At 38.9% G+C, this 23,889-nt stretch overlaps 1 protein-coding gene across 1 annotated transcript in view; it reads right to left on the minus strand.

Annotated features, from left to right (window-relative positions):
- ACBD6 (acyl-CoA binding domain containing 6) overlaps positions 1–20,110 on the minus strand; it is a 146,517-nt gene extending 126,407 nt beyond the window's left edge. The window contains exons 1-3 of the mRNA XM_088153763.1: positions 19,732–20,110; positions 14,881–14,945; positions 8,215–8,311 (exon numbers count right to left, since the gene is read on the minus strand). Coding sequence (XP_088009889.1) covers positions 8,215–8,311; positions 14,881–14,945; positions 19,732–19,998 — 429 coding nt within the window. The 5' untranslated portion in view covers positions 19,999–20,110. The remainder of the gene's footprint in view (positions 1–8,214; positions 8,312–14,880; positions 14,946–19,731) is intronic.
- Positions 20,111–23,889: the final 3,779 nt, after the last annotated feature.

The following is a 23,889-nucleotide window of genomic DNA, read 5'->3' on the forward strand; positions in this document are numbered from 1 at the left end:
AATGCCACATACCCAAGTGGGAAGGGAAGAAAGAAAGACAAGTAGTCTTATAGGCACCAAAAGCCTTGCCAATGTTTACAGCACATGATACATTACATCATTTTATTTACCAGACTAAGAGCTATTCACAAGGCAATTAATATCTTCAGATTAAAATGGCAATTAATATAATTCACAATATGTTTAAAAGAAGTAGTTGCTTGGTAACTCCCCCCCCCCAAGAAACATTCAGGCAACACTGACAATTTAAACTTGTAACCACTATCAGTCAATTTAATGATTTATCATCTATATGAAAGCTGTTCCTTGAATAGGATTTCTTACAAAACTTGTATTTTAGCCACCTTGTGTAATAAATGTATAGGGCACCCCACAATATGGATATAGGACATTTCACACATGGGCATTGTTAGCTTGAATATAGCAACTTTCAGTATATACAGAGGGTATTATTCTGCATAAAATCTTTGCTTTCTTATCAACAGGGTTAAGCAAACTTGCTTGCTTATCCAACACAAAGGAGTGTCTGTCTTAAGGTACTTCTTAATAAAATGTTATCACCAGCTAATAATTAGTTAAACTGGAAATCAGGTGATTTTCTTTCATTCTCTTAGAACAAATTGTATTAAAAACCGCTATTCAGGATATATCTGGGAATCTGTCATTTCTATTCTTTTTAATGTAAAATTTTGAATATCTGCAAGCCGCTCTAAATGTTAGGGTTAAAGCATGAAATATATTTGAATAAATTCCAATTTAAAATTAGACATTCAGTCAAAAATTGAGTACAAGGTGAACAGTTCAGTTCTATAACCTTCTGCTTGAAGGCAACACATGCTTAATTCAAGATACATATGTAACATTGCTCTGTAATTGGGGAAAGACATATTCAGGTATCATCAACAATCCTCCAGATGTTTTTCACAGCAGATCATGCCAAGAAATAATCAAATGCCTTCTTTGTTAAGGGCCATTTTAACCTGTCCTAATAGCAATTTACTAACTGCTATTCATGACAGATATGAAAACATAGATATGCAACAGCAAAATTTTAATGCAATTTATCCAAATATAAGCTGTATACATTACCAGATAGTTGATACAAGGGAAAAGAACAGCTGACTAGGAAACCAGTACGGCCTCAGAATCTTTCCATATTGTTTCTACAATGCTCTTCAATGAAGAATCTGTACCTGTCCCATTAAGCATTAAAACAGTTCCTATCTTTGCTTAGTACACTCACAGAAGCAAATCCTTCTAAAGCTAAAATGACTATAGGATACATTCTGTTCAATTTTTAACAATTTCCTTTCAAATATTAGTTCCACATATTTGATAGTGATTCTTATTATTTTAGTAATTAAAAAGAACTAATCTGTACAGTGTAATATCAAAGAAACAATAGTGTAACATTGTAAGTGGTTTTACAATGTTAATACAGCATGTTTTAAATTTAAAAAAACTGCCTTAATCTAATTTATATAGTTGAATGTAAATATAAATACATTTAGGTTTTTGACTGATGAGCATTTAAGACTACAAAAGAGTCAGAAAATTAAAATATGCACGAACATTACTATTTTAAGAGTATATCAGAGTAAAATCTCAAATTGTTGTTTGAAGAAACAGAAAATTACACTGTGTGAATATAACTACGCAAAGTTTATTTTAATGTATGTACAGTGGGGCAAAAAAGTATTTAGTCAGCCATCAATTGTGCAAGTTCTCCCACTTAAAAAGATGAGAGAGGCCTGTAATTTTCATCATAGGTATACCTCAACTATGAGAGACAAAATGGGGGAAAAAATCCAGAAAATCACATTGTCTGATTTTTAAAGAATTTATTTGCAAATCATGGTGGAAAATAAGTATTGGTCAATATCAAAAGTTCATCTCAATACTTTGTTATATATCCTTTGTTGGCAATGACAGAGGTCAAACGTTTTCTGTAAGTCTTCACAAGGTTTTCACACACTGTTGCTGGTATTTTGGCCCATTCCTCCATGCAGATCTCCTCTAGAGCAGTGATGTTTTGGGGCTGTCGCTGGGCAACACGGACTTTCAACTCCCTCCAAAGGTTTTCCATGAGGTTGAGATCTGGAGACTGGCTAGGCCACTCCAGGACCTTGAAATGCTTCTTACGAAGCCACTCCTTCGTTGCCCGGGCGGTGTGTTTGGGATCATTGTCATGCTGAAAGACGCAGCCACGTTTCATCTTCAATGCCCTTGCTGATGGAAGGAGGTGTTCACTCAAAATCTCACGATACATGGCCCCATTCATTCTTTCCTTTACACGGATCAGTCATCCTGGTCCCTTTGCAGAAAAACAGCCCCAAAGCATGATGTTTCCACCCCCATGCTTCACAGTAGGTATGGTGTTCTTTGGATGCAACTCAGCATTCTCTCTCCTCCAAACACGACGAGTTGAGTTTAGACCAAAACGTTCTACTTTGGTTTCATTTGACATATGACATTCTCCCAATCCTCTTCTGGATCATCCAAATGCTCTCTAGCAAACTTCAGACAGGCCCAGACATGTACTGGCTTAAGCAGGGGGACACATCTGGCACTGCAGGATTTGAGTCCCTGGCAACATAGTGTGTTACTGATGGTAGCCTTTGTTACTTTGGTCCCAGCTCTCTGCAGGTCATTCACTAGGTCCCCCCGTGTGGTTCTGGGATTTTTGCTCACCGTTCTTGTGATCATTTCAACCCCACGGGGTGAGATCTCACATGGAGCCCCAGATCAAGGGAGATTATCAGTGGTCTTGTATGTCTTCCATTTTCTAATTATTGCTCCCACAGTTGATTTCTTCACACCAAGCTGCTTGCCTATTGCAGATACAGTCTTCCCAGCCTGGTGAGGTCTACAATTTTGTTTCTGGTGTCCTTCGACAGCTCTTTGGTCTTGGCCATAGTGGAGTTTGGAGTGTGACTGTCTGAGGTTGTGGACAGGGGTCTTTTATACTGATAACAAGATCAAACAGGTGCCATTACTACAGGTAATGAGTGGAGGACAGAGGAGCCTCTTAAAGAAGTAGTTACAGGTCTGTGAGAGCCAGACATCTTGCTTGTTTGTAGGTGACCAAATACTTATTTTCCACCATTATTTGCAAATAAATTCTTTAAAAATCAGACAATGTGATTTTCTGGATTTTTTTCCTCATTTTGTCTCTCATAGTTGAGGTATACCTATGATGAAAATTACAGGCCTCTCTCATCTTTTTAAGTGGGAGAACTTGCACAATTGATGGCTGACTAAATACTTTTTTGCCCCACTGTAAGTAATCTTTCACATCACAATGAAAATGTGCAGACTGAAAACTTCAATAATTTATGGAAGAATCTCTTTTCTTTACAAAAGATATATAGTTAATATGGTCTTTCTTATACTAGCAAAATGAAAATGAAAAGCAAGAATATAATGCTACAGATAAATTAGGTCAAGGCCTAATTTATTTTTCCTTTGATCTTTTCTCAATTTATAGTAATATCTAATCATATGTTTTCCTGACTGCTAACTGGGCAAATTAATAATGCATCATCTTTTTAGTTTGCATAATCAAGGTAAAGAGAGATCTGAGGTCTGATTTTGCTTACAATGAACTTTCATTAATGTTAACTTTTCAATTTAGAGATTCTGCATTTCATCCGTCTTCTCATATTTTATACCAAACACATACAGATAAGATCTTTGTTAAACATATACAACATAATGTTTTGATAAACACTTTTAATTCAAAAGGATAATTCTGAAGACAATAATTGGCCCCCTCACTCCTGGCCTTCCAAAGGGCTTTGAAGACCTGGTTCTATCAATTGGACTGGGGTGGGGAGGGAATACTTCAAGCGTGGGGATGGCTAGCCCCATAGAGGCCTGCTGTCTTCAGCCCCAGATTCTTCATCTTTCTGGACTCTCCTTTTCCTTTTTTTTAGTAATGTTTTTTAAATTTTGATGTTTTATGTATTTATATATATTTATGGTTTTAATGTTTTGTGTGAGTCGCCCAGAGTTCCCCATTGTGGGGAGATGGCCAGGGGAGAAATTTAATAAATAAATAAATATTTGGGAGAAACTGGAATATCATCCATAATTTTCAATTTAAACTGGGTTGATTATGGTTTAATAAGTTATATTATTTTTCAAAGTAAATTCAAAGGATAGAACTAATGAGAATTTTTTTCCTTTGTAAAGAGAAGGAACTGCTAACTCCATGACAACAACATAATTTGTGCTAGTGAAACTACTTTTAAGGCTTTTCTGAAGCAGCAGAGATGTTGAAATGAAGACTATTATGATATCTTGGATCTAGATATTTAGCTGGGAAACACTGTGAGCCATTAAGTAAATTGGGTCCATTCTATTTGCTACATCAGTGGCTCTTAAAGTGTGGCCCGGAGACTCCTGGGGGTCCCCGAGACCTTTCAGAGGGTCTGTGGAGTCAAATAAATTTTAAAATTTCTCAGTTTTAATTTCTAATACAGTAAATATCGATAGATATAACCCATATAAACCACAGCTTTTTGGCATCCTCAATCATTTTTAAGAATGTAAAGGGGTCCTGAGACCAAAATATTTGAGAACTCCTGTGCTCTGTGAACATGTCTCACACACTGCTATAAAATGCTACATAGTTTATCAGTGTTATTCATAAGGAAAGTCATGTAGATGGTAAAGAAACTGCTTTTCTTCTGTATTACACCTGAAGTGCAAGCGAATTATGAAATGATTTATCTGTCAAATGTAAAACATTTCAACAGTAAGAGACATTAGCTCTTCATTCTTTCCAACAGCTGGCTGGTTAGCACTGCCCTCTGGAGGGTATTTTATAAAGGAAATATTTTCCAAGAACAAATATATATCCTAGACCTATTTCATACCTGAAGTAGGTAAGTTTTGGTGACCACTTTATTATTTTTCAAGCCTGCTTTTTTTTTTTTTAGGAGCACACTGGCTACTTTCAGCATTCTCTTTACCTTAGATGCAAGCAGAATGTCACATATTTGTTCCCTAGGACTAGAGGCACTTAAAAAATGCATAAAAACAGAAAATTATTCACAAAACTATCAAATGCAGAACAGCTATCAATGTATTTTTAAATAGAAAGCAAGTGCTGTGAAGAAATAATCTAAAGATGTAATCTATCTCTGTAAAACTAATATCAGATTTTTGAAATCTGGGGAACTGGGATAAGTATTTACAACAAGACACCACAAAGAAATAAAATTACAGTAATACCTTCTGTTCACAAACAATTTGGTTCGCGAACAGCAGCATTCGCAAATTTTTGCTTCCATTCGCGAACTCCGCATCGGGTGATGAACACAACCTGCGGCCATCTTCCTTGCTCTGACACGTGGTCGTGGCTTCCTCTAGGCAAGATCGCGGTCACAGACAGACACTTGCTGTGAAGCTTTTTGGTGTGCTTTTTAGCACATACAGTATATCCAGCATGGCTCCAAAGAAAGTGCAGAGCAAGCATGGTGGTAAAAAGAAAGTGCAGAGCAGTAATGAAGGTGACAAGAACATGCAGAATGGTAATGAAGGTGACAAGAATGTGCAGAGCAATAATGAAGGTAACAAGAAAGTGCAGAGCAAGAATGGTAAGAAGAAGGTTTTGAAGAAAATAACCACTGAATTGAAGAAGGAAATTGTAGAAAAGCATGAGCGTGGTATTCGTGTGACTGATCTGGCCTCGGAGTACAAGATGGTGAAGTCAACAATCTTGACTATTTTGAAGAATAAAGATGGTTAAAAAAAAAACATATGGTTCAGAATGGATTAACTTTATTTACATAGAACCTTATGGGAAAATTTGATTCGGTTGGCGACCACGTTCATAGGGGTCAGAACGGATTAACATTATTTACATTGAGCCTTATGGGGAAATCTGATTCGCTTCACGACCAATTCAGTTTGCGACCAGAATCGTGGTACGAATTCAGTTCGCGAACTGAGGTACCACTGTAACCTTCAGCAGCCTAACATCCTAAAACACAGACAGCTTGCTGAAATGAGAATAAGCCTTCTTTATCAAGAATTTTATTCATCAATATAATAATATTGATAATAATAATCAATAATCAATAATGATGAATAAAGGAATTTATTCATCAAGGCGCTAAGACTAAAGAACATAAAGATAAAACAATGTATACTTGCTTTAATTCCAAATCTGAGGATAAATAAGGAAAAACTACGATTTTCATACCCTGTTTATGAGCTTCCAGGAAATGGCTAGCTGCTTTGGAAATCAGACACTGGACTAAAAGATCTTTGGCCTAATCAAAGAAGAGCAAGTATGCCCTCAATAGAAAGATGAATAAAAGAAAGGAAGTAATATTCCATTTATACAATTTAGTTGGCCATATAACCTTTCAGCAGTCTGAATAAGTACTTTGCTATGAAAAAACCACATTACCGGATAAATTAACTTTTGTTCACTATTAGAATCAGAGCTCCCTCTTGTGGCAATTGGATGAACTAGCTAACAATCAAGAGTTGAAAAATCAGAAGAAATCATTTAAAAAGATAGCCTCTGGTTACCAAGTTCCATTAACTACACTCAATGTTGTCAGCACTGAAATATAAATCTTAAGACATATATCATTGTCAAATTATTTCATCTGTAACTGCAGAAAATGTAATGAAGGAGTATTACACTAACTAATAACAGTTTAACTCATAAGAACTACCAATTTAATAAGATGATTAAATATATTGCAGACTTTAGACTATCAATTATGCAAAGTTCTTTGAACACAATAGTATGCAAACATATTGCCCAAATTACAACAAAATGGCACAGATTATCTTAAGCAGTCCCCCAAATTCAAATGTGCCCACACCTACTTTTCACATTCTACTATTAATTTACTTTTCTGAAGGCAGGGGAAGGGGAGAATTCTTTGTGCAGATGGAAAGGGGCTCTACTGATCACAGAAATTTCTGCTCTAGTGAGAAACAATATTCTGGGCTTTTCTCCCACTGGTGAAAGAAGTTGTGCATGATCACGCTTCCCCCACCCCTTTTGGAAAACTCTTATGTCTGTGACACACACACCGTTCTCCAAATTGAAGGGCTTTGATTCCTTCAGTAAGACATGAAGAGAAATGAATGAAAAGAACTAGCACCTGCTTCATGCTTTAAGTCAAATGTTCAGAAAAAGCTTTGAAGAGTTCTGTGTATTCAGTTTGAATACGGAGGGATATAAATTAATTTCATATATAATATTGCTATAATTGTTAGAAAATCCTAAGATGGGCAATACAAAATATACTGTCTTAAGGCAGTTCAGGTCCGCATTTCCCTCTTCAGTCACACAAGGCATGACTCCAGGGCCCTCTTGATCCTAGCAAGGTGGAAGGGAAAAGCTGGGATTGAGCACTGTACCTGAAGGAACCTCAGTGTTTCCAACCAATATCAATATACAAAACATAAAGTACAACAAATGCAGAGAACCTAGGAGACTTAATCTTAATCATGCCTAACGCAGTGAACTTTAGTAAACTGAGAGACAAATACAAATAAGTTATTGCTTGCAAATTCCCTAAATTTTCTTGAACATATATGGCTGATGAATGAAACTTTTAAAATTCAACCACTAAATAAATCAAAGATATTCCTCCAAGGAATTACTCATCAAAGCCAATTAACGTTGCACTTCTTAACTGCCTAACTTCCAAGGCTATAATTCTTCAGCTAGCCTGAAGCAAGTGAGTATGAGGCCAAGAATTTTCAAAGTGCAATCTGTCAAATAGAAATGTATATATTGCAACCTTCTAGGTGTAATAAAACCCTTTTGGTTTTTAAGTCTCTGCAAGGTAACAAAAATAAGGCATCCGTTCTTATCTTATTGATAAACCACAGTATATTGTTGATATGTTGTATTCAGCCTGGCAAATAACTAGCTGCTTTGACATGTGTTAGCAAAGCATAACACTGGAGAAACAATAACAACCTAAGATTACATATTTTAAAAACCCACTTCTTTAAAATATCACAATGTTCATAGACCTACAAAACTAAGAAGCCCCCATAAGTTTATTCATGTACATGAAGTGAAGGATAACTATGACTTTTCAGATGTCATTGGACTTCTAGCCCACCCAACACGCCTAACAGTAAGGAATAACTGGAGCTGTAATCCAACATCCTCTGGAGGCTACAGGTCCCTCATCACTAACATCTATAAAGGTAACTTGTTTGACATACCTGTGGATTCCAAGTAGGGTCCAATTTTTTCACAGTATCAATGTACTCTCGCATTGCCTGCTCCAGGCTTGTCTCACCCAATGCTTTCCAAGCTTCCCTAAGACATAGATGGAAGTGAATAACCATTATTTAGTAGAAGTTAACATATATAAATTTCTATCTCCAATTTATTACCCTAGGTCAGTTTTATACACTACATTAGCCAACTCATATATGCATATAACATCTAGACAGATCCGAATAGCTACATACTTTCAATCTATGCCTTCTGATATATACTATGAGTCAGATGCACAGACCATCAAAACGATTTTGAATTTTCCTAAAAGTAACTCCCTCTCCACACCAATGAACTCTCAAACTGCACTGTAACATAGTTTTATGAAAAAGCTACCAATATAAAAATATAGTACAAAGTCACAATTTTCCAAGTGACAGGCAAATATCTTAAGTTTCTATTTCAGTTCAGGAGAAAATAAAACATAGCTTGGTTGATTCGCAGAGATGAACTGCTAACGGAATTGACACTTCTTTCTTAAAAGTTGCTCTTTACAGTACATATGGAATGTAATTCTGGATAGCAATCTGACTATTTTGATATGAAAAGACCCCTACTTTAGTATTGATTATACTTCAGCCAAAAACATGGCCAACTGATCAAATATATTAAAGAGTACATATAACAAAGCATTAAGTAAACAAAAGAGACATGCTAATTAAAACTGCTAGTTTCTATGAAATTAACTTCTGAACTACTCTAATTATTCTAATAAATTGTATTTTACTTTGCAGCATAATTATAGACTACTACACAGAAAATGTGAGTGGTGTTGAAAGTATTTAATTGGGAGAAGGGACTTTTTATTTATTTTACAATAACTGTAAATTAGATGAATCAATTAAGGCTCTGGGCAGTGAACAACAAACCAAGAATTAAACAAAAACAGAATAACATCCAGGTTCTCATGGAGAGCAAATATTACACATTTCCCTCAAATACATTCAAAATTAGTCAATGTGCAGGCTCGCTTGCTCATTTATTTTACAGTATTTATGTATTGCCCTATCTAAAAGACTCTGGACAGTGTACACAACATTAAAAACCCAACTATATTCATATAACATAATTGGCCACCCACAATGCACTCTAAGGGCTAAAGGCCTGCTAAAAATAAAAGGGCCTCCCAAAACATAAGTAGGGATGGTCCAGCATGTTCCATAAACTGGGGGCTATTATGGAAAATGCCTGCCTCCCACTCCATATTCCTTTCAACTCAACCAAAGGAGGAATCTTGAGTGAGCTTCTCTCAGTGACTGGCAGGGCAGTCATGTTTAATAAGATAAAATATGATCAAAATCAAGGTTCAAGGAGAGTCAAGATTGCAAGCCAGTAAGTCAGTAAATGAAGATTGAGCTTAAGAGTTTTTCAAGTCACTCTGTGAGTCCAAAGCCAATAAACATTATATTGGGTCAGACTAGAACAGTGATATACCCAGGAAAACGTTCTTACTTACAGGATCCAATGTAGGAATATAAAGAATGTTGTGTTGTTAGAATTTTCTGAGCTAGCTTTTGGGGCTTCAAATATTCCATTACCATACTAGATTGCATCATCAGTGGAGATGTGGGGAAGTTAGGTTTGTTGGTTGGCAAGGGGGAAAATAAATATATATATGTATATGTATATATAGTCAGTTACATGCATGGGGGAGTTCTGTGGGTAACAGTTATCTATGATCCTATCAAAGAGACATATCCAAAGATAGTCTTTGGATATATCTTTTGATAGGATCATAGATAGGATTTAAGTCTATATGTCTCTTGATCATGCCTTGTTTCTAAGAGCTCTTGCATTTTCCAGTCAGGCTCATTCTAAAGTGTCTAGAATTTCCCACTTGAAGTTACGTCCTAGGTTGTGGAGAGAAATTAGTGATGTAACATTGTGTCTTTTGACTTTTTGACTTTGGGGTTCATGGATACATTCTGCTAGTATGCTGCTTGTTTGTCCTATGTACTGGTGTTCAATCTTTGCATGTTATTATCCCAGTTTTGTTTTATTTTGGTAATGGATCTTTGGATTTCCACAGAGTATTTTGCCTGGATTTTGTTGGCTAGTACACTTAAGTTATTCTAAATGTTGCAATGGTCTGTTGGTAGACTCTGAAACACCTCTGATGTAAGGGAGGGTTATCCTTGTAGTAGGTTGTGATGTTTGTCTTCAGTTTGCCAAAAAAAAAAAAAAAAAAAAGGCGAGAGGGCGGAGCTGGCGTCGCGGCGATACGGCGGGCGATCCTGGGCTCCCAGGATCGCAGCTGATATCTCCCCCCCCGGATGGTCCCGATGGACCTAAGCCGTCCCGTAGAGATGGCGATCGCAAAGGGCGCGTCCCGCGGATCTCAGGGATGCCGCAAGTCCCAGATTGATCCCGGGAGAAGCTCTTGAAGCCGGCGGAGGAGAGGCAGCCAAAATGGCTGCGAAAGCCGGGACAGCTCCAAAGGAAGAAGGAAGAGAGGGGTGTCAACTGGGTGAGATGGACTTTTACTATTCAACTATTCTTAGAGAACACCTTAAGTAACTTAAAGAGATTTTTAAAAGTGAAGAAAAGTGGATTAAGCGGCGAGATTGAGCCTTATAAAAAAAGGGGGGAATTTTTTTTTTCTTTTCAACTTTCCCTTTTTAGTGGAACTGGCAAGATGTTTTTCTCTTAAAAAAATATATTTTTAACTGGATTGGCTTTTTCTTTTTAATACTCAATAACTCTTTATCTTAAGCCTTTTTTTTGACTAAGACTTCTTTATTGTTATAAGAAACTTATACTTTTTGATTTTGAAATGGGGAAAGTGGAGTTAAGAGAAAGTAAATGAAAGAAAGTTGCACTGCCATCTAGAGGCTCGACATAGTGCTTTTTTTCTTCTATTGTGACACATGCTCAAGGACCCTGTGCTTTCTAAAAAGATAGTGGGATGTGCATGTTTATACAGGTGCCATCCGTAACTATAAACAAGAAAGTGGAGTTGAAAGCGATTTTGAAAATATCAAGATGGAAAGTTTGAGCTAGTCACAAGAGCCCTGATTAGTGGCAGTAACTCTTCTTTTTGCTAGAAGCTCTGCTTTGCTCTCCATTCCCCCCTCAGTTGGATTTTTTTAAAGAGACTTAGTCTTTCCCCTCCTCTCCTTTTTTTTTTTTCTCCTCTTGCTTTTTTTTTTTTCTTATTTTTGGCAAGAACAAAGATAAAGAATCCTTTGACTCAATGAAGGTTTATCAAGATAATAAACTATACGAGAAACACAATGCAGAAAAAGATCTTTAAACTATTGAGGATGACTATAAAAAACTGGAAGAAGAGCTGCAGAAATTCCCGAAAAAAAAAAGAAAAAAAGATATTAAAGCTAAAATGGACTTAATTAAACATAAAACGGGATCAATGGAAAAGGAAGAAATAGTACAAGAAATCAGAAACATTAAACAGAATTATTGTGAGGCTTATAAACTGAGAATTAAAAGGGTTAATCAACTGATAAATGCAAGATTATAATGGAAAATCGTACTAAGAGAATGCACAAAAAGAAGAAGTAAAACAATATTGAAAGAAACTACTTCAGATGTTTAAAGAAAAAACGAGGGGAATACAACAATGATGGAACTGACAGAAGCTTCAAAAAGCAGAATGTATGAAAGGACATTTATTATTGCTTTCTCTTATCCAATAATATAGAAAAAGGAATAAACAGCTAGATATTTTGGGATATTGAATGAAAAGGGTGAACTCAAAATTATGCAAGCGCTGGAATAAAGTATAAATCTGAGATATATAGTTAAAAATTGTATTTGATTGTAAATGTTTCAAGAGATTAGACTAAAATTTATACATGGTTGAATATAGTAACATATAGATTTTAAACTAGAGACATTTTTGTTGAAACATGTAGTGAAGAATCTGGTTAGAACTGTAACCCGGTTAGAACTGTAACTGATATTGTAACTGATACTGGTTAGAACTGTAACTTTTAAGAATTGGAAAAATTAAAAAGTACTTATGTAGGAGGAAGTTATTGAAAATTATGGAATGTGCAGAGATGAGTTAAATTGAGATTTGAAATTAGAGTAAGAAGATAAGTAATTTTATATGACACTGAGAAAATATAGTAATGTAATGGATTAGGAAATTTTATAATAGAAATTTGATATTAATTATTATATATATACACATATAATCGATAGATGAAAATGTATTACTAATCCTATTGAAAGTTAAAATTTTTTGTAATAAATGATTCTATAGATTAGCTATGAATGATTAATAATTGTTAATTGATAAGTATACAAGTATATTTTGAATAGATGATATGAGAATTTAAGATTATGAAAGGGGCACCAACGAGTTGGTAACTGGTTGACACACGGTATAAAATGGAAGATGCTTTTTTTATGCCTTTCTATGTTTTTGTTTGTTCATGTATGTTTTGTGTTTGTTGTAAAAATAAAAAAATATTTAAAAAAAAAAAGGCAAAGAAGGTTGTTTGGCTCAATCAGACTGGAGCTGCAGAATTTGAAGATATCATGGGGGCTGGTTCCACGATCTGACCCAAGGCTCGGGTCATAAAAGGCAACCCTGGTTCTCATTCTCATCCCTAACATCTCCTTCCCTGAGAAAGAACCAGGGCAGACATGACATCACCCCCCTTCAGATGCTACCCCTCCTATTAAGCCAGGGTTTTGATAGAATTGGAAGACTAGGGGAACAGTTGGCACATCTAATGTATCTTCCCATGATTACTCTTCAGGACTAGTTTCTCTCATCCATTAGTTATTGCAGTTTGCCACTACAGAGATGTGAATCAACATCTTATATTCTTCCTGCCATCTGTTAATATGGATAGAGAAAACATCACATTTATGTGGCTAGCACGGGATGGGATGTTTACCAGATCGGGGAAATATGAGATGCAAATATAGTAAGCTGATAGCTGAAATCTTTAGGTGACTGGATTGATTTGTGATATGACTCAAAAAGGCTCACCAAACTACAGAGCCAATTCCAGATCAGGCCTTACATTGGGAGATTCTTAGTCAATCACTAGACTTAAATCAGCTGCCACATGCCCAAATCAAGTTTATTTCCTCCTGTCTGTATAAATCTTATAATATTGCTTTGTGCTAATTGTTTTTTTCAACAGCTGATCCATGGCAGAAACTGACAATGAGGATACCACAGCGAAAAAAAAGCATGGATGTACAGGTAGTCCTTGCTTACCAACTGCCTTGTTTAGTGACCGTTCAAAGTTATGACAGTTAAAAGTTAAAAAAAATCTTTGCAACCAATCCTCACATTTATGACTGTTGCAGCATCCCAGGGTCATGTGATCTCCATCTGTGTGCTTTACAACTGTCTTGTGACAAGCAGAGTTAATAGAGAAGGTGGAAGTAAAATTGTCAGTTGCGTTTGCATGATATTTTGCTTAATGACCACGGTGCTTTGCTTAATGACTGAAGAGGAAGTGAGGTCGTAAGCCTGTTGCGGTCACATGATTTTCCGCTTAGTGACCATGGCACTTAGCAGTGGAGTTACTGGTCCCAAATGTGGTGGCTAAGCAAGGATTACCTGTAGTACATATTTAATGAAGAATGGCATCTGTTGAATGGATAGGGAAGGGTTCTCAAACTGTGGATCTCCACAATGCACTGTTGTTGTGTGGGAAATGACTGGTGGCTGGCAGTAAGGAGATGGGGGGAAGGGTCACTTCCCCTTTTTCATCTTGGCTTTGCAAAACATCATGTACAGTGGCACTGCAGTAGTTATTAGCATACATGGGGAAATGGGGTGCTGCAAGGCAAGGGTATCTATTTTTTTTTTCCTTGCTTTTTTTTCTGGGAAGGCACATGCAATGCCAAGCAGGCTTCCACCACTGGAAACCAGAAGAGAAGGGGGAGTGATACATGGAGTGTTGTTGTTATTATTGTTATTATTAGATTGTTATCCCACCTTTGTGTGTGTGTGTGTAGTCAATTGAAGCAGCAAACATACATAATACTCCTGTCTCCTATTTTCCCAACAACAACACCCCCGTGAGGTGGGTTGGGCTGAGAGAGAGTGACTGGCCCAAAGTCACCCAGCCGGCTTTCATGCTTAAGGGAGGCCTAGAACTCACAGTCTCCTAGTTTCTAGGCCAGCACCTTAACCACTATACCAAACTGGCTCTATTAATGGGGAGAAATAATGGAGAGAAAGAAGAGTGGTGGGTCCAGAAGGAAAAGAAGAGTACCTGGGAGGCAGTAAACCCCTACAGCAATCTGTCCTTAAGTATGCAAGCCATCATTCTGAAAATGATCTGCCCTTGCATGCACAAGTGAAAACTCTGAGAACTCTGTTCCATTCTTTTTGGACAAGCCTGCTATACACATAAGCATTATGTAATTAAAAAGAGAGTCAACTTCTGCCTTCATTGAATTTAAGTTTTAAATAAGACAAGCTAATCAAAATGGGGAATTCAGATCACTTCTATGAGAAACTGGAAATCAAAATATAACAACACATATGGATCCTAAGACTCTTTCAGTAACTACACAGTTTGAATATACAGCAATTTTGCATCATCTATAAGTTTTTTTAGGACGTGGGGGAGAAACTCAGAAGTATCTAGAAATCATTAACTATTGTCACATACCATTTCTGCTTTCCTTCAAAATCAAAAAATCCAGGTTTGGGAACATTGCAGCTACCACATTTGACCTAAAGGAAAGAGGATGGGGACAATATTAGAGTACATGCTAAAGGGTAGAAGAGTAAAATATTGTTATGTTAGTTGACATGATCTAACAACAATAAAAATCCTTTGTTTTTTTTTGTCCTAAAAACATAAGAATTATTTTAAAAAAAATTAAATCAAATCCATAAAGTCCATCACTACCTCTGATCAGATCTCTGGAAATTCACAGCTGGGCACGTTGGTGATTGAAAGACAGCTGCTACCCAATCTTTACTATTCAGCAGGATACTGCCTGTGAACACCGAAGTTCCTTTAATGAATTTATGCACAAAAGATGCATAGGGCTTTAAACTGTTAAGCATTATATAACAAAACTGGGAGAATGTAAAAGGGTATACCAAATAAGTGTGAACTCAAGGCTGCAATAGTTGGCCACCCCATATAGAACTGCTTGCTTTGCAATACAGCGTTCTTCTTACCACATGTGTAAGCAAGGTCAAACTGCCCTACAAACGCTCATAATGCTGACAAGACCAACATACTTCACTATTTAACATCCTCCCTGTATTTAAAGGAAGCTCTGATACGTAGACCAGATGTCCTCAAGCTATGCTGATTTACTCAAGGGTGAAGATAATAAACTCATTCAGGCTTTCCTATGTTCAGAAAATAAGAAGACCCAAATTGTTGCAATAACAAGGAAGAGTAATTTGATGGCTGGTGTGGGTCTTCCGGGCTGTGTGGCGTGTTCTGGAAGTTTTGTTTCCTAACGTTTTGCCAGCATCTGTGACCGGCATCTTCAGAGTGCAGGAGCACAGACAGGAGCAGTTCTCTCTGTGCCCAGGATGATGTGATCCTTTTGTGGGTATTTATAGAGTTGGGGGGGGAAGGGGGAGGGGGGTTGGGGGGGTTGGGTTACTGAGTGGCTGCTTGTTTTGGTGTCAGAATATGTGTGTGTCTTCCTGGGGATTAGGCAGGTTTTCTTCTTCTATTGAGTTGTTAACGAGTGGCTGCTGAGGGTGATTAGCAAGTTCATTGTGTGAACTGTTCACACGTCCTGGTGGTTGAGCTGACCTTTTGCAAGCTGTATTTTTCAGGATTGATAGCCAGGTTTTGTTGATTTTTAGACTCTCCTCTTTTTTATTGAAACTGTGCTGGTGTTTGTGAATCTCAATGGCTTCCCGGTATAGCCTGGTATAGTGGCTGTTGGTGTTGTCCAGTATCTCTGTGTTTTCAAATAGGATTTTGTGTCGTGTGCTTGAGAGCATGTTCAGCTACTGCAGATTTTTCTGGTTGCTGTAGTCTGCAGTGTCTTTCGTGTTCTTTTATCCTGGTATGGATGCTGCGTTTTGTGGTCCCGATGTATATTTGCCCGCAACTGCATGGTATGCGATATACTCCTGCGGCGGTGAGGGGATCCCCCCAACCCAATCCCCCCCTCAGATCTCTATAAATACTCACAAAAGGGTCACATCATCCTGGGCACAGACAGAACTGCTCCTGTCTGTGCTCCTGCACTCTGAAGATGCCGGTCACAGATGCTGGCGAAACATTAGGAAACAAAACTTCCAGAACACGGCCACACAGCCCGGAAGACCCACACCAGCCATTGTATGCCGGCCGTGAAAGCCTTCAACAATACGAAGAGTAATTTACTTCATTTCCACGCTGTTGTCAATGTTGTGATCTCTTGCCTCTTGTAGGTGGGCGCCCCCACCTAATTCAGGGTTTCCCAAACTGTGAGGTGTACCCTCCTTGGCTGCAGACAGAGTCCAGGGGAGATGTGAAATACCTTTTAGTCATACATTGCTACAATACTGTAAATCCACCTTTGCCAAAATACTAGTTTCAAGTGAGTTACATGGTGATGGAGGAGGCACAAACTTTATTTTTTATGCCTTTATTAAAAATAAAGTTTCGTTGTATTGTTGCCAGTGTTCATTCTGGTGTTTGGATTTTTAAGGGAAGTGTACATTAAGATTACACTAAAGGGAGGTGTGATGTAAAAGGTTTAGGAACCCCTGTCTTAGTTCCTTATTTAGATGATTGTAAACTAATGATCCAATTAGCTTTTGCTTCTTAGAATTTGGTGAAACCTATATAAGATCCATGTTATCAGGGCTCTTAGCTTTGCTTGCTGGGAGCTCAATGATCATGAGCTTTCCTAGCTTAATAAAGAAAAACAGTTTAGACCTCAATCGTTTTGGTTTTCTGTAAGGTGAATTTTTCTGCTACAGGTTATAGTGAGAGAGATCTAGTCACAACATCTGAATTCTGATAAGTGTTCTACACAGCCTAGAAACATCACAGGTATTTGCTAGAAGTTGAAGATGACTGCATGAAGTTTCACGTGGGCAGAAGCTAAATCTTACCTCTAGAACTCTTCTTTTTATAGTAATAGCAACCTCATACACTTGAATACTAGGCACCAGGCAGAGGTTTTATGACACAGAACAGTTACATGTTTTGTACCGAATACTACAGCTTGGGGTTTCTTAAGACACCTATAGCAACAGTGGTGAAAAATATGACCGAGTTTTGCTAAGAGCTCATATTTGAGTCTGCAAAGTGGCAATAAGAGCAGCAAAATGACATTTTTCTCCATGTTTATTACTCCCAACCCAGCAGCCCTATTCTCCAGGCTCTTTTTGGGAAAATGAGCAGAATATAATGCCTGCAGGAGTTTGAGAGTTTCCTGTCAGATAAAGTTGCTCATATCCAGTCTGGGCTTTATGCCAAATGGATAGAGCCCACGGTGATGAAATCAGGGTTTCTTCTGAGGTTGTGGAACCTGAGGAGCTAGACAGGATTCTCTGTAGTTTAAGCTTGTCACCTGTGGGCTAGACCCTGGATGTACATCCACCCTGAATCCTTCAGGTGACTAGATGGGGTGGGAGTAGCAGTCTTTAGGAAATAATTAATGCTTTAAGGGATGGGGTAATGCTATCTGCTTCCTAACATATTAGGAGTAGTAATATGTTCTCTCTTGAAGTGGCAACCCCTGGACCCAGCTGTATTTGACAACTTTCACCCAGTCTCCAGCCTATCTTTTTTTGACAAGGGGATTTATTTTTCAGTATTTATATCCTACCACAATCCTAGCAGACTCTGAGCAGGTAGCAATACAATAAAACTTATAGCACAAAACCAAATAAATTTTTAAAAAACAGCATAAAAAGATGGCACTGAGATTGTTTGTTGCCTGATCTATATCCCATAAACTTCACGAAGAGGAGAGACCCTCAACAGGTCCTCGCCAGATGGGCAGATTCTATCTCAGCAAACCATGTATGTTTAGAATGATCCTCTGAGATTGACAAACATGTACCTAAAGAGCACTTCATGATTTCAATACCAACTGATAATTTACTTATGATGAAAGGGCCTATCCAAAATTTAATATTACAGTTTTCAATCTACTGAAATCTTTTTGTGCTTTCAGCTGGAAATGAAGTGCTGAAAAATAAGGTCTTAAACAATGCAAACATACATACATACACACATATAAACTGCCCCTGTTTTATAAACCATAGTTTATAGCTTCACATGTTATCAATCTAGCCAATTAAATCATGATTTAGCAAGGGATGTACACAGAACCTTAGGATGGAAAACTATACTTAAGTCATAAATAATTCATGAATCAGTTGTTCCTAGTTGTTTGTCAATGCAGTTGCCAAACAAGATGTGCCTTTTTTTTCCCATCAACCTGATTGCTAAACTATTTGCTGAAGCAGGTAGGAATACAATAGATTGCAATTAACCAATTAATCTATTAACCAACTGATACTTTTAAGGGAAACTACACTATATCAGTTATCCTGCTGCTGAACCACTGTCAAAGGCATCAGAACACTACTTGTAACCACACGCATGCGATTTTGCCCTTTCAAGAAGTTCTGTATTCTAGCTATGTTCAGTAAAGATTCTGAAAATGCCACGTGTTATTTCTTTTTCCCTAGGGAGTGACAGATGGCTCTCTCTCCTGACCCTAGCCTCACTCTCTTTTGCCTCTAACTTTTTTATGAATCAGGTACGCAAAAGGTGAATACATACCCAGTTCTCCACCCACTCCTGCTCAAACTCCTTCTTCCCAGATCTAGATGCTTTGCTTGCCCAATGCACTGAACCATAAATTAGCTTAACTTGTGCAAGATCACAGAGGTGTTGAGTAAATCATAATTACCACAGATACATGCATTTTGCAAACATAGTCTTGGGCTCCCCATATTTCTTTGACACACAGAAACGAAATTCCCAGTTGTGGCCACAGATTTTTGTGTCTTAGAGGGCAAACACTATCTCAGCAGAGTCAGCCTGCTATTGGTACTATTCACAGAGAAGTTATCCACACCCCTTAGACTTGCGAGAGAGCCAGTCTGGTGTAGTGGTTAAGGCATCAGGCTAAAGACCCAGAGACTGTACTTTCTAGTCCCACCTTGAACACGAAGCCAGCTGGGTGACTTTGGGCCAGTCCCTCTCTCTCAGCCCTAGGAAGGAGGCAATGGCAAACCACTTCCGAAAAGCCTTGCCAAGAAAACTGCAGGGGGCTCCCTCGAAGTCAAGACTGACTCGAAGGCGCGCGCACACACAACTCCCCCTCCCCGCGAGTGCTAGACAGAACCTCCACATTCAAAAGCAGTATACTTTTTAGTAGCAGTTGGGGGGGACAAATAGGGGAAGACTGTTCCGTCCCCCGCTTGCAGGCTTCCCAGAAGCACCTGGCCGGCCGCTGTGCGCGACCAGGCGGCCCCCTCCTCTGATCCAACCAGGGCAGTTCGCGCCTCCGGACCGGCGCGGCAGCCTCACCTGCTTATAGCGCGCGTACAAGTAGAGGAGCTGCTCCTTGCTGGCCGCAGCCACCAGCGTCGGGACGCGCTGCGCCGCCCTCTCGAACTGCTCCGTCAGGTTCAGCGGGGAGGACGAGCGGCTCTCCGAGTCGGAACCAGGGCCTGGAGACTCCCCCAGGCCGCCCACGACCATCACGGCCGCGGCCGCCCTCTCCTCTTCTCCGGAGCTGCAGTCGTCGCCTCTGTCCGCTCTCCCCACGCCTTTAGCCGGGAACAGCGATGCCATGGCGCCCGCGCTCCCGCCCGGCCCGCACGCTCATCTCACGGTCTCCTTCCTCCCCTCGAAGGAAGCGCGCGGCCACCAGCGAACAGCTGCTCCCGCCCAGGGCGAAGCCACGCCCCGCATCCCACACAGATTTCCCCCCCCGAGCAAGTCCTGCGCATGCGGGAGAAGGAACACAGAGCTACGAAAAGGTCGTCAGGTGTGAGGAGCTTTTCTTGATGTTTTTTTTCCCCCCGTAGACACACAACCAGCGCGTTACACGTTTGAAAGGAGGGTTGGCCTCTGCAATGTTTCTGGGGCAGTCTAAGCCAATTTAACCCAGTAATTATAATGGCAACTTTGTTTTGTGTATACAGTATTTATAAAAGCAATGGATTCTGACATATGGACGCATGCTTTAATTTTAGTTGAGTAATATCGTCCCTAACTACTTTTTGAAAACATATTGCTAATGCTCTTATCAGTATTTCTGCTTCTAAGAAACAATGTCTGATTTGGAGATATTGAGAAAAAGGAATTACTGATCGTTTGTTATTTAATTTAGTTCCATACAATCTATCTTATTTCTGAATAGACGTGTGCCATTTACGGTGTATAATAAATAATACAGTGGCCTACACAGAAAGAGAGAAGTATGAAATAGAAAGGTGATATAGCTGAGCATGTTAATGAAAGTATATTTACAGCCATACTGTCACAGGTTCTTTGGGGGATGACACTACAGAGATGCACAGAATAGACTTTTGACCCCAAGAACAGCTGTTATTACTTAAGTACATGGTAAATGTTTTCTGGATTGTCAGGTTTGATCTTCTTGGAAATCAATGTTTATTCCTATAGTTCCATTTCTTACCCTCCTCCCATATACACTTACATAGTTCTATAATTCTTTCTATACTTATTTCCTTACAACTATATTTCTATTGTTCCTATATTTATTTCCTTAAACCTAGATTTCTATTCCCATACTTACGTTCTTAATTTTATGAGTATTTTCTATACCCTTTAAGATAGCTTACATCATAAGCTATCTATACCATACTTACTTTCTTAATTTTATGAGTATTTTCTATACCCTCCTTGATAGCTTTAAGTAGCCTTAATGCTCCTTCTCTTCACCAATATGCACAACTTCCCCCTCCTCAAAGTTGCAGCCACATGTTTGGGGCCTCCTCTCAGCTCCTAGAACTGCTTTGGTATGGCTCAGCTGCCATTGCCTCAAGCTGCTGGTGGCTATGTAGGAGATGCTGTTGCTGCTGATTTGGGTTTGCCCCCAAAGAACCTGTGACAGTATGGTTGTAAATATACTTTCATTAACATGCTGCTGATTTGGGTTTGCTCTTATTCTGTGGCCTTTGGCATCTACTTGATTTTATGGGAGCGGAATTACTCCTGGTAGCATTGCTGGCTTGGCCCTGCTGCTGCTGGCAAGGCTGCTTAGGTACTCATTGCTGCCTCTGCGCTGGCCTCTTGGCTGGGTTGGATAGTGAGAATGGAAAACTGCAGCTATTGGCACCAACGTCACCCCTGGCTCTTCAAGCCCTGTCCACCCACTGCTTTCTCAGGATAACACCTCCCTGTTTCCTTGGCATCTCCTTGTGTTGCCACCTTTGTGTCAGGCCTAGCCCAAGGAACTCCAAGAGACAATGCAAATTCAGTTCAGCTATGTTTATTAGCTACAACCTCTAGCAAGCCAGCCAGCCGCAACATTGTGAATTCCTCAGGGAGGTGCCAGTCTCATCCTCTTGTAGATCCCACACTCCTCTGGCAAGCTAAGAAAATGTTTATCTCTCTGAGCCTGGCCTTCATAATTCCATTCCATCACACTTAGCCTCATTTCTGGGGTCTTCCGCAGTCCCTTTGACAATATTCTGTTCAGTCATTTATCTCCTGCACTTCTTGCTATTATTGCTTGCTATCTCTGCCAGACATATCTTCTGTCTGTCTTTGCCAGACAGAACACCCAGAGTTCCTGGAAGCCTGGCACTCAAAGGAGCTAACAACAGATTGATAGATATGATCCACTACCAGACAGTGGATTCCAGATAGATATGATCCACTACCCAGTCAGGCACCTGATTCAAGCCATATGCAACAGACTTATCTCCATCCCCAACCATCAATCAACTGATACTTCCCAAGTAGCATCCAAACAACCCCATAGAATTCTAGTCCTGCACAGACTATAAATACTGCAAGACAATCTACATTTCTGAACCATTATGCTGAGGACACCTTGCTGGGATGCAAGGTGATGTTCTGCAAAAAACTTGATGTCTATTTTGGTACTGATTTCCCTAAGCCTGGAGAACCCCAGCTAAAGGTATTCATACCTGTATTGCCAAAATTCTCACCACACTACTTGATCCCCAGTGCTGCTGGGCACCACCACCACCACCAGCTCCCTTGGGCACCAGCAGCACCACTTTAAAAGAGGGAGGAAGCAGTATGGGCATTTTCTTCATTCTGTGTTCCTTCCTTTCTTCCACACATGTACATATGTACTCTTATACCCTTTTGGAGTATACAATGTTATGCTGAACACAGAAAAGGTGTCAGAATTACTGAGCATATATAAGTGGATGGATGGATGGATGGATGGATGGATGGATGGATGGATGGATGGATGAATGCTGGAAATGAAAAGGAAACTTTGCTAAAGCTAGTTTACCATTCACTATTTACTGTTCTGTCCTTACAAATCATCCCTGCTTCAACTACTTCCACATACTGCTTTATACATTACCTTATATTATTTCAGATTTCTCACCTCTCTCTTTTGAGGATCTGATCAACTTCACCCAAGCACGATTTCCTTGGTTTTCCCTTTCCCCTTGACCCATTCATATAATTACTTTGCTGGTCATTTTCTTTTATATTCAGTCCACACTTATTCAGCACCCATATATTCTTGATTCCATTTTCTTTTGTTTTGCCTTATCCACTTCAGAGATACCTCATTCCCACTTCATTCAACTTACTTTCAGGTTTCTCCTGACATAGCTGTTGTCACTTCTGTATAACAGAGTGGGCAGATTCACATTCTTATACACAGCCATTTTAGTGTCTTTTCGCAAATGTTAATTCTCACAACAGACTTTATACTACGACCTATTTTTCTACCTGCAATTTCAAAAAGGTTTTCCATTTGCCTGTCTTCAGTAAACTTAATACTATGCTACATAAATTCAACTACTTGCCATTTATGTATACAGTAACTTGCAATTGTTTGTTCCATTTGTCCTATCAGACACAACTATCTTGGTCTTTGATATATTTATTTTTCAGGTCTATACTCCTCATTGCATCATATAGTCTGATACTCTCTGCAAATCATTCAGGTTTTCAGTCATGATTTTATCTGCAAATATGTATCATTATGTTAAGCAACCAAGGAGACATTACCCAACCTTATCTTACTTTCTGCTCAGTTTTGAATCACTTGCTAAACATTCCATTTAGTTTTGCACCTGCCTTATTTCCATCATATACCATTCTTAGCTGCATCAGCAACCAACCTTCAACTCCATATTGATGCAAATAATTCCATAGATCAACAGAACGGCTAACCCTTTAGGTTAGAAGGCTAGAAGTTTCTAATCTTCTCTCTCAGAAGCCCTCTGAATCTTTAAAATCTGGCCTCACCTTTCCTTTGAGGCAGCATCTTGGTCATTCCCATTGCTGCCACCTGTCTTACCAGAATTGCTTCAGCCAGCTCCTCTCACTGTCACAATTCAAGATGCCTTTCTGTTGATTAAAAGTTAACAATGGGGAAAAAGTAAAATAATCTCAGTAATGCAATCTCCTGGCTCAGTTGTGTAGAGGCATGTGACTAGAAGATTCAGCTTTCCCTCCCCTCTTTGGGAGACTGACCAATCTCAGAGATAAACAAAA

This window comes from Python bivittatus, unplaced genomic scaffold (genome assembly GCF_059951505.1).
Source record: "Python bivittatus isolate LINGU-HERP-01145 unplaced genomic scaffold, Pbiv_v1 ctg000700_np1212, whole genome shotgun sequence".
NCBI lineage: Eukaryota > Metazoa > Chordata > Lepidosauria > Squamata > Pythonidae > Python > Python bivittatus.